This window comes from Corvus cornix, chromosome 6 (genome assembly GCF_000738735.6).
Source record: "Corvus cornix cornix isolate S_Up_H32 chromosome 6, ASM73873v5, whole genome shotgun sequence".
Lineage (NCBI taxonomy): Eukaryota > Metazoa > Chordata > Aves > Passeriformes > Corvidae > Corvus > Corvus cornix.
The window spans coordinates 13,557,276-13,568,757 of NC_046336.1; the positions used below are offsets into that span (position 1 = coordinate 13,557,276).

General features: G+C 56.8%; 1 protein-coding gene across 8 annotated transcripts in view; it reads right to left on the reverse strand.

Moving 5' to 3' along the window:
- Window positions 1–1,481: 1,481 nt before the first annotated feature.
- KCNIP2 (potassium voltage-gated channel interacting protein 2) overlaps window positions 1,482–11,482 on the reverse strand; it is a 44,124-nt gene continuing 34,123 nt past the window's right edge. For 5 of the 8 annotated variants that reach the window (XM_039553922.1, XM_019293894.3, XM_019293895.3 and 2 more), the window contains exons 2-8: window positions 6,012–6,136; window positions 5,547–5,616; window positions 5,379–5,449; window positions 4,741–4,848; window positions 4,245–4,349; window positions 3,945–4,007; window positions 1,482–3,614 (exon numbers count right to left, since the gene is read on the reverse strand). In XM_039553922.1, the coding sequence (XP_039409856.1) occupies window positions 3,567–3,614; window positions 3,945–4,007; window positions 4,245–4,349; window positions 4,741–4,848; window positions 5,379–5,449; window positions 5,547–5,616; window positions 6,012–6,136 (590 nt within the window). In that variant the 3' untranslated portion in view covers window positions 1,482–3,566. Of the gene's footprint in view, window positions 3,615–3,944; window positions 4,008–4,244; window positions 4,350–4,740; window positions 4,849–5,378; window positions 5,450–5,546; window positions 5,617–6,011; window positions 6,137–7,251; window positions 7,348–11,482 lie in introns of all 8 variants that reach the window. The other 3 variants (XM_039553921.1, XM_019293890.3, XM_039553923.1) reach the window with 1 other exon arrangement.

Genomic DNA, 11,482 nt, shown 5'->3' on the forward strand with positions numbered 1-11,482 from the left:
TTCAGGATGCTGGAGTGAATCACTGCCCCAGGCTGCATCAGCTGCCTCATCCAGTTGCTCAGCTGTTTTACCACATAGCTACTAATAATTTTTCCTCTGAAAGCTGGGAAAAACTTGGCTGGAAACAACACACGGCTGCCCTTTTCCAAGGATCCTTCAGCTCTTATCTCTGTTCTTGCCATAGACCAAATGACTTGGCTGTTACCACCCTTCAATGCCACCTCCTACTAACCAGGGTCATCCAAAGCCCTGGCTCACCCAGCAGCTTCTCATAGCAAGCTGATGGCACACCTAAAGAGGCTGATCCAGGCCTCCCTGCCCTAAGTCCCTTCCGAGTGCCTGTTTGGGGGAGAGCTAAACAGATTATTTTTGACTCCCAGAGATGCTTCACCACCCCCCCCACCCCCCCCCCCCCCCCCCCCACCGCAACAGCTACAATCCCTGCACAAACCTTTTCCCATTTGGTGTGAAAAGGCTACGGCAGCATTTGAAGGCTGAGCCCCACAGCCCTGTTGTTCCCATTGTCACCTCAGCCTCTTTCCTGCCCTTCGCCCTGGGGACAAGGACCCAAGGGATCCTATCAGTGGCTCACAGCATCCCTGTGCCACAAGAGGGCACATCAAGCCCTTGGATGTCATTGCCCGAAATAGCAACCAGCCAAACAGAGCTCAGGGGATAGGATATACCGGGAAAAGTGGGTTAGAGGGAAAAATGTGCTCAGGCCCATTCATACTGCCATACACAGCCCTGGGCTATGGCCAGCAGCCTGAAAATGTCCCTGGAGAGTCAGAGGCTTTGGAAAGATCAGACTTGCTGCTTACCCAGTCCCACAATGGTAACTCCCCCCACGGCCAGAGCCCATCCTTTTAAGATATTTGGTCTCCAGGCAGATCTTTGCACTGAGCTTTCAGTTCCTGAACCACAGACTGTGTAATACTGGACCATTTTGCTGTCCCACATCAGGTGCATTACTCTCTTGTTCCACTGCTTTCTTTACTTACATGACTGTTTTACTTAGTTTTTCCCCAGTTCTCAATGCTGGCCTTTTCCAACAACTAGTGATTGCCCATCAGTTCATGTTGCTAAGAAAAAAGTCCTTCCCAGTCCCTACCTACCTCCTCAAGGTGGCAGGTGACCATGTTCCTGTTAGCTCAGCCTTAAATGCTACATCCTAACAAGGGCCACCTGGTCCTAATCTTGGGTTCACCCAGCAGCATCTGTGACAAGCTGAAAACACACCTGGCAGCCTGACTCCTGAAAAGTGACACGCTTGATGTAAGAGCTTCTTAACCTTAACACTTACAGCCTCTTAGCAGGGGAAAGTCTCTATTTAGAGGACCACCACCAGCCAAGCTCAGTGTGCACCCTGTCCCCCATGCAACCACAGTACCCCAAAAAGGATACCAACCCTCTTCAGCGACCCCTCGTTTTCCCTGCCCTCCCATCCCAGGCAGCTGACAGATGCAAAGACATAACGGTGGTGTGCATAGCATTGTGGTTAGATTTTATTGGTTTTTTGTTGATTTTTTTGTTTTGTTTTGTTTTTTAACTCATATAATTGTTATAATACAAAATATACAGACTGGAGATGCCAAGCAGGTTGTGGGTCACCATGCCCCAGGTCAGGGGGTCACACCATGCGACCTACAGCGTGAGGGGGGAGGCGGCATGTGCTCCACGTGGCAGGGGACAGTGGGTACCCCAGGGAGCCTGGGAGGAGGGAGAACAGGGCCGAAGAGATGGACGAGTAAGGCCCTCCCACCCTTAGGAGAATGCAAGTGGGAGCTCAGCCCCACAGCAAACCCAGGAACAGGTCTGTGAGATGAACAGTGTGTTGAATGAACCTAAAAAAACACATCATGTCTGCGAGATGAATAGTGTGTCGCATGAGCCTAAAAAACACATCATATCTGCAAGGGCTGGGACAGGGACGGTCCCCCTGGGAAGCAGCCCTGTAGCTTTGGCTCAGAGCCCAAGGGGTTAAATTCTAATGTCTCCAACGCCAGGGGCTCAGCCTGGGTCTGGCCCAGCATGGGTGCTGATCCCAGACATTGCAGCTCAGGCCAGCCCAAACCACCTCTGGCCAAGGATACAGAAGAGTGGAGCCACAGCTGGGGGCTGCCAGGGCTGGGTGCATTCCCAGTGCCTGTGAGGGGCCTTTGGTGTTGGCATGGGATCATTAGCCCCTGGGCATCACTCTCCCAGCTGTGACTTGGAGTGGTATGTGGGCAGGACAGGCCTGCCTGCACACACCTGGCTCCAAGGAGCTGGTGGTGATAAAGACACCCAGGGTCCCCATCCCCAAGGTCCCCAAGCAGGCTCACATATGGCCATGCTGGGGAAAGGAGATGAGCCCCCTGCCCCAAGGTGACCCCCAGCCTGCCAGCAGCATGGCAGCGACTCCTGTCTAACCCCAGCCTCGACTTTCTCCTCTAGGAGATGCTAGCTCAGCCATGTCACTAGCACAGTGCCTGTGGGAACACCTCTGCCTCGTTGCTCATTCCCCAGTCCTCTGGGCAGCAGGTGGGCTGGGATGGGCCAGGGCACAGGAGCAGGGCAAGGTCAGCAGCAAATGATGCCAGGAACACGACTGTGAGCCCTATGGGGGCAGAATGGCCACCAGGCACCAGCCCATCTCCCTCTTCTACGTGTCCCCACACCCTGGCTGTCATGTCCTCGGGAAGTGTTGGAAAGGGTGTCTCTCCACCAGAGCCTCCAAGTGGATCCCTGGGGTCCCTCTGTGCCAGCACCCCAAACCTGAGGGACAGGGGCTGAGGTTGCAGCTCTCCCAGGCTTGCATCCTCCATCCTGGGGGACAAGTGCTACAAGAAGTCACCTCGGGGTCCCTTTAGCCTCCCCTCTCCCCCTGTCAGGGCAAGCCTCCTAACTCTAACTGGGATCCCTGGGGTCAGGCATGCTGCCCCATAGCTCATGCAGCAATGAACCCCAAGGGCTCACATGGCTGCCTTTTCCAGGCACGGCCCCTCTGCCCACCCACCGGCCCAGTTTCAGGACAAGGAGGGTGGCTGGTGGCTCACAGTGGACACACCGGACACACTCCCCACAGCAGGGCACAGCCAGGGCAGGGGAGGAAGCCGAGGCACTGGTGCCCATTCCAAGACTTTATTGGTTTCTAGATAGTGTCGCTGGAGGGTTCAGGCTGGAGCCAGGACTGGGGGCTCCTGAGGCTGGGGAGGATCAGGGTAGGGGAGCTGTGGCTGCACAGGGTGGTGTGCACGGGGAAAACCTCTATTGCAGCCCAAGGCTGCATCTTTTCCATCAGGATTAGATGCAGGGAGGTCCATCCAGGTGAAATGCTCATCCTGTGCCAGCCATGCCCGTGCTCCAACATCAGGGAGCACCTGCTTGGGATCCCCCGAGGAAAGCAGAGCTGGGCCAGGGGAAAGGGAAGATTTCGGCACCGACTGCATCTCAGGGAAGGAAGGCCCCTTTCCATGGGGGTGTCTGTGCAGCCGGAGGAGGGGAGTCTCAAAGGAAAAGTCGAGAGAGAGAAGAAGGTTCTGGGCCCAGTGTCAGGAGAGCTCATCTGGAGGCAGGTCTGGGAGCTAAATCACGCTGTCAAAGAGCTGCATGGATCGCATGATGTTCTCATCCTGTCAGGAGCAGGTGGGAAGCAGGCAAGTTGGGCACAGAATAGCAACCTGGGCAGCTCCCCCAAACCTGGCTGTACCCTCATGGCAGCTCTGGCACGTGGGACAAGTGCCCCAGGGATTACAGGCAGTTCCCAAGCCCTGCTAGGATCCACAGCTCTCCTCATCTGTACGGGGATGCTGGTATGGGTACAGTTCCCAAAGCAGAGCTCCAGCCTTGCCCCTGGGAGCCCTGGCTTCACCTCCTCTCTGCAGGAAGGAAGCAGGAGGGACAAAGGTCCCCAGGGAAGAGCGTGGTGACCTAGCTTAGACAAGAGCTGCCGGTGACTTTACCTTCTGGCAGGACTCCAGGAACTCCTCAATTGTCACCACGCCGTCCTTATTCCGGTCCATTTTCTGCAGACAAGCACAGCACAGGGGGCATAGCAGGGACAGCCCCAGCCCCAGGGAGAACCTGGTACCCCCTGACCAGATCCCACAGGGACTGGACACAGTGCATCCCTTGCCCCAGGCATGCCCAAGCACCAGCAGGACCAGCACAGCCCTGCTTCATCCCCAGAATGGGGTGCCTTCTACCGCACTCACTGCAGCTCTGTGCTGGAGCTCTGCTTCCCCGGGATGTACTCAGCTCACCTGGAAGAAGTTCTCCACATGCTCCCGGGGTGCTTCCTCCCGCATGGCCGGGTAGGTGTATTTGCCCATCATGTCGTAGATGGACTTCATGATGTCCAGCATTTCCTGATGGGAAGGGGAGCAGGGTTGCAGTGTCAACTGCAGTTCAGCTCTGCCTCCACCTGGTCCCCAACCCGCACCTTTTTCTTGATGCTCCTGAAGGACCTGTGGGGTGCTCAGGTGTGTTTCTGCTGGCTCTGTGCACACTGTGGGGCCATGTGTGCACATGCATGCACAGTGGAGCCCCAAAGCTGCACACCACTCATCCACCCTCCATCCCAGAGTCCCACCAGTGCCAGGGGGCCAGGAGGGACACTTGCAAAGCTGAGCTCAAGTAAATATTGACCCCCTGAGCTCTCCTCCAGAGCTCAGCCAATACCCCCAAGTTCTGCCCTTGTCCCTGCCAGGTGCAGACCGGCACTGGCCCTGGGGACCAGTCTGGACCCCTCCATCCCACCTCTTTGGTGATGCAGCCATCTTTGTTCAGGTCATAGAGGTTGAAAGCCCAGTTCAGGCGATCATCAATGGTGCCCCGCAGGATGGTGGACAGCCCAGACACAAAGTCCTGCAAGGATGGACAAGGCAGGCAAGTGGGAGTTACAGCCACAAAGGGCCTCAGAGACACAGAGGGTACAGCCCTGCTTGATTCTCCTGCGGAGAGGAACTCAGCCCCAAAGCCAATGTGCCCTGGGGCTGGGCTGAAAAGGTGAAATGTTGGGTATCAAAAAGAGTCTGGGGAGAAAAAATTGCTTAACCCCATACATTTCCCACACTACTCCCTTGGGTCACAGCAAGCAAGAGGACAATGTGCATCATGACCTGCTGTTCAGCCAAAGCCTGAACAAGACCCAGCCATGGCTGTGTTTGCCGGTCTGGGTACCTACACAACCCTACCCAGAAAATACAGAAAGCCCTTTTTTGTTGCTTTTCATTGGTTTTCCATTGCCTCTGGGAATTTAATAAACTCCACTAGACCTGCAAAGCTCTTCATCCATCTGCAACAGCAACGCTGCTGACCCCAGCCCTTGGTCGCTGAAGGGACGTGCTCTCCTTGCCCCGCTGCAACCCATCACCCCCTCCTTGGCCACAGCTCACCTCGAAGCTGACGGAGCCATCGTGGTCGGTGTCAAAGGCGTTGAAGAGGAAGGTGGCATAGGTGCTGGAGTCTGCAGGGAGGCAGACAGCATGAGGGGGTGCTGTGTGACCCTCTGCCCCGCAGAGGCACCCATGTGTATAGGGACAGGGATTGGGATAGGCACTCACCTCCTTGAGGGAAGAACTGTGAATAGATCTGTTTGAAGTTTTCTTCATTGACAATGCCACTCGGGCACTCCTGCCAGGGCAAGGCCACAGCGTCACTTCCACATTGCAAAAAAGGGCTGAGCACCCCCTTAAAACCCTGTGGCTCCCTTGCCTTGTCTCTCCAGCCCTGTGCACCTGGTGGGGTGGCTAGAAAGGCTGCTTGGAGCATCTCTCTGATCTTTTGGGCTGCACCCCTCGCTGGAGGGGCTCTGAGTCCCAGGCACCCAGGAAGGGGGCTCTCTGCACCCCAGAAAATGGAAAACAAGATCAGGTCTCCTCACTGAGCTCCCTGCAGGTAAGGTCAGGCTGTAGCCTTATATAAACTTCAACCCCAAGGTCCCAAAAACCTTCACAAACAAAGCACCACCCCAAGGTGGACATGGCAGCAGAGGTGGGGACTATCAGAGCTGGTCAAGGGGTACTCACATTCTTGAAGCCTCGGTACAGGACCTGCAGCTCTTTGCGGGTGAACTTGGTCTGTTCCTGGAGCTGCTCCAGCCCCTCGGGGCGGTGGCAGACGGTGGAGAGTTCAAACTCGTCCTCAACACTGTCTGCAAGGAACCCAGGGGAAGAGAGGGTGGCTGAGGCCAGCACTGTCCTGCCCTATCTTGTCATGCCAGGGGGCAGGAGAGGCACCTTGCACAGCACACCCCTTCCTCTCACACCTGCCCAGGTTGACACATTTTTGGGGTGCTCTGCTCAGCCAGAGCTGGGTCTATGCCAGCAGGGGACACTCATAGACACCCTGGCTGCAGACCAGGGACTGACACTGGGCAACTACCCCCCCTCCAGTACAGCCTAGGCTGGGCAGAAAACAGGTGTGAAAACCCCCCAGTGCTGAAATCCTCTCTGCCTGCCCTTCTCCTCCCACCAGCACAGGCATCTGCCCTGTGGAGTTCAGACCCTTGATGTCCTGCAGCACCAGGGCTCACGTCCAGCAGGAGAGTTGCCCCTCAGAACTCCCAGCCCCAAATGCTCCCCCCCCACCTTTCCAGATTCCATCCTGCCCACTGTGCTCCCACCTTCATCGATGGCTTCTCTCCACCATCTGCCAAGCTGCACAACCCCTGCCTGCAGCAACCAGCACCCTTAGACCCCACTCAGCCAAGAGTGGCACATAGCCCCTCTCCATGGGATGGTTCAGACCCTGCCCCTCCATACTCACCTCTTCTGAGGGGGAATTGGCTTGCACTGTGGAGCGGGGAAAGATCCTGACCAGGGGCTTGGACTCACCAAGGGGCCAAGCACACCCAGTACAGGGGGTTAGGGGACTCTGCACTCACTCCCTGCTCAGACTCTTTCATCCCCCCATCACACCTCCATCTCCAAACCGACCCTGAACTTAGAGAAACAAACCCCCACCCCTTAAACTAGTGCCGGGAGGGCCCCGCTGCCCTGAGCCAGCTCCCAAGCGGTTCCTGCCGCTGTGCATCCCGTGGGAGCTGCTCCAGGGAGATGAAGACGGAGAAAACCAGCCTGTGAGCCGGTAAAGACAGAGGTAGGTGCAGAGCCCATGGGATCGGACCCCTCCAGGGCAGGGCTGATCCTGACAGCCAGGGCAGGGGAGAGGTGGAGGCGTCCCCTTCCCGCAGGCAGGGCCAGGGCGGAGAGCAGGCAGCAGCACCGCCGGGGACAAACACACACAAAGGCAAGAAGAAGCACTTGCTTTCACTGAGCGAGGGGATGGATTTGGGCCGGCAGCAGGGCAGCAGTTTGAGGAATCGCTGCTTCAGCGCTTTTTTAGTTTGGACTGGCGGGTTGCCTGGAAGAAAGAAGGAGTCACCAAGCAGAAGAAGAGTTAACAGAGCATCAGCCCCCGGTCCCGACGGGCAGCAGGGATGGGCACCCGGCGCAGGGTGATCTGAGCAGAGGCAGCACATGCAGCGTGAGGCTGGAGGAGCAGGAAGGCAAAACCCAGCCCAGGTTCTGGTCGGCCTTCCTGCTCAATCCCAGGACAAACCCGGCACTGGAGTATCCATCCTTGGGGAGGATGGGGGCAACCCTGCTAGGCTACCCACACCCAGCGCCTCTGTACACCCCCTTCATGCTGGGGTGCACTGGAGACTCCCAGGAGCCCAGAGAGTCAGGAAATGTCAGGGCCTGACTCTGTCCTTTAGCTTTGAGGACAAATACCTGCTCCCCGGGGATCTGCCCCGAGGGACTCTGCAGGGAGGCAGGGCAGGATGAAGCCCAAGAACAGCCTGTGGCTGAGCCAGGGCATTGCATCTTCCCCAAGCTCGGGCTGGGTTTGATCCTGCTGGCACCCAAGGGCTGAAGGCAAAGCATGCACCGGAACCCCCATGCAGCCCAGACTGCAGCATGCACCCCCACCCCAGTGCAGCGCTGGGACCCGAGCCCAGGGACCTGCTTTGAGACAGCCAGACGGGGAACGGGGCTCAGGGCTTTGCCTTGGCCAGGCTGCAGGGCTGTGTGAGGGACTACCCACAGCAGCCTGGCCCATGGCCATTGCATCCAAGTCGCCCTGCATTAATAGTAGGTCCTGTACTGACCCCACTGCCACCCCCTGTTCCCCCATTTGGGCCCCAGTGGTTTCACTCAGCCCCATCTCTCCCAGCTGGTGTTGCCCCATGGCTGCAGACCCCCTCCCTCCCTTCCCACAGTACCTCAAGCCAGCAAACTCAGCGCAGGACTAATGCTGCAGGTAGGGAAAGGAGGAAGAGGAGCGGATGAAGGCTATGCTGGGCTCGAGCCTCCAAGGGGAGGCAGGCACCAGCATGGGGACAAATGGGACGAAAGGTGCAAAGTCCCTTTGGGGCTCTGGTTTGTCACTGTGTTTGCTCCAAGCATCCTGTACCTCTGCAAGCAGCAGGTCACAATGTCTATGTGTCCTGAGTCCCGGTTTTGGGGTTGTTTCTCTAGGGTTCTAGCAGATTGCTGCCACAGAAACACTTTCTCAGCCTTGTGGGGCTAAGCTGAGCCCCAGGTGCCAGGAAAATGATGTTCTGTGGTACCCAGCTCCAGGGCAGGGATATGGGTGCACATACGGCAGCCACTGCTAGGCAGGTTGGCCCCAAAGTGCCCACAGGTAGAATCTGGGAGCCTCTGAGCTCACACCAAGGCAGCTCCATCATTCTGAGGGATAGAGAATAGCTCCAGGAGGTCATGGTTCCAGCAGGACATCACACAAAGCCACTCAAAGAGGGTAAATTCTCCCCAGGGATGTGGTATCCACAGCAGGGCGACAGTGATATGCAAATGTATAGGGATGAACAAACGCACCCCTCCTGGCATTTGTCGGGGGGTGACAGGGGCAAGGGTGAGGACCAGGATCTTGGCGCTGGCAGAGCAGCACAACCTGGCTCCTGTCTGCTCCAGGGTTTGCAGGCAGGTGAGGAAAGAGGATTTTTCCTTCCTAGAAGTGGGCATCAGTTGTACATAAACCATGATTTTGTCCCAGCTATGCTTACAGGGCCTTAATTTGCAGAGGGAAAGGGAAATTGCACCTTTCAGCCTTCCAAGGATGCTCTGGGGCCAGGTGCCTCCAGCAGAGCTGAGCTGCAGGAAAAGACCTGGCAGGCAGAAGTATCCCCTTTGCTGAGAGGGAAGGGACAAGGTGGGCAGAGCAACACCCAGTGCCAGGGTGATGGGCCCGGGAGGGAGCAGGGCAGGAGGGAAACCACACAGCGAGAGAGATGCAACAGAGAGTAAACTGTGGTTGGACTCACAGGGGCAGCAGGTATAGGCACGTGCAGTAGGTCAGGTCGGGTGCAAGTTACACTTTAGTTTGTTATAAAGAAGGAAAAAGAAAAAAAATAAGGAACATGGGCGTTTTCTCAAGGAGGAAACTGAAGGGGGCCCGATTCCAGGGTCCCCAGGGCAGGGGAGGGAGCACATTCAGCACATGCAGCTTAACAACAGGAGAGGGGTGACCAGGACTGGGGTTTTGCTGTCCTGGCTTTAGTGAACACAAGGGCTCTGCTGGGTCGGACACACCAGCCTCTTTCTGTCCCCAGCATCCAAACCACAAGCAAGTCTGGGAGCTCCCCCTTGCTGGGGAACAGCTCTGGCCGAAGATGAGGAGCAGAGCCCAGCCGTGTGCTGCCACTCTGGACACAAGGGACATTGCAGCACGAAGCCCTGTTCCTGCCAGCAACAGCTCCTTTTCCAGATGCTGCTCTGCTCTCCACCCTTCTGCAAGGGCCATCCAGTGGCTGGTACAGAACAAAAAGGGCTGGCAGTGTTTTATCTGCGGCAGGAGGTCTGCGGGGTTAAGTGGCTTGTCGCTTCCCATGCATCACTCCGCAGCTCGGCAACTTCGAAACACACATGAACACACACAAACTGAGACTCCATCCATGAGCAGCACCAGAAGGGGAAGAGATTTCACATCCCCACTTCCACATGCTGTTGAAATGAATCCCTAAGGCTGGCTCCAAGGGGACCTACAGTGGGTAGATCCCTGCCCCCAGCAATGATTGCCATCAGGACGGCCACGGACCACTTTGTATCGAGCCACCAGCAGCTGATGTGTCCTTGGGGGCTGGATCCAGCCAATGCCACCATGCTGAGGGTTACCCAGTGCTGGACTGACACCCCCTTCCCACAGAGGAGCCAAGCCTGGGCTGCTCCGTGGTCTCCCCAGAGGAAAAGCAGGACACAGAGTCAGTCTGATGCATAACAATGTCCCTGTCCTCCCATAGAGCCACAGCCACCAGTGACCCCACAGTGACAGCTGGATGGGGAGACCAACCCACCCGTTCCATGGCACCCTTCTGCTAGAAAAGACTCTACAATAACAAACCAACAGGCAGTGCCAAAACTCCCCCATCACTGTCAGTAACCTGTCAATAAATGCTTGATCATGATGGGTGGAAAATGTGCTTCCCATGATTAGACCCCCACAGTGTCCCCAGCCCAGCTCCTGGGCACAGCACTATTCCAGGAGGGGAGCAGAGCACCCACAGCCCCTGCTTGGCCCTGTGGGGCAGCATTGGGTCAGTTGGCAGGTCAGGAGGAGCTGGTATCCCAATGCTGACCTGAACCCACCTGCCCCTAAAACCTATGGCTGACAGTCATCCCTGTGCAGGGCTCAGCCACTCAGGGAAGTACCCAGCCTCAGGCAGTGCCATCAACCACAGCTCTCTGGAGTCTGCAAGGAGGGTCAGCAGGAGGAAGAGTGAGTCCCCCCAGCCACCCTGGGGAGGCCAGGATGTGTCCCACTAGCAGCAGCTCTGCAAATGACCCTCATCAGTCAGCAATGCAGAGCCAAGTGTAGCAAAGGTGCCAGACAGTCATCCATCAGAGGAATGAAATCAGAGCTGCCATCTCCTGGGGCCAGAGAGTCCTTGTCCTGGGGGTGGGACAGAGCTGGAAGCAGCAAAGCTGCCAATCGAGCTGCGGTTCATGGGACAGCAGAGGCTCAGGACCAGGATATTCCCCAGTACCAGAGGGAGGAACAGCTGCACAACCCTTGTACTGAGCAAACCCCAGAGGAAGAGGGTACCATGGGCCAGAATGGGCCACAGAGCCAAGTGGGGCTCACAGCAGTGCTGTCCCCACTCCCATCTCCAGCCTGTGACAGTGCTCCCAGATAGCCTGGCTGTGCCCAAAGGAGATGTTACAGAATAATAATTTGTTCAGTCCACACCACATACAAAACGTTGCAAGCAGGGAATGGAACAGGATACACATCCCAAGGGACAGGATGGGACAGCCAGATGCATCACCCTGCTGCAAAACCCACACACAGGGATATATCCTGCCCCCATTGGCACCTCCTCTGGCAGCAGGAACCAGCACATCCAAGGTGCCAGAGGAGCTACCCAAAAAAATGCCTCAGCAGAGCAGCAGCTCCTCTTGGCTGCAAGCAGTGTGTTCCACAAGAGAGCTGGTGCTCTGCATACCCATTACCCAGCCATCCATACCCTCCACAGTAA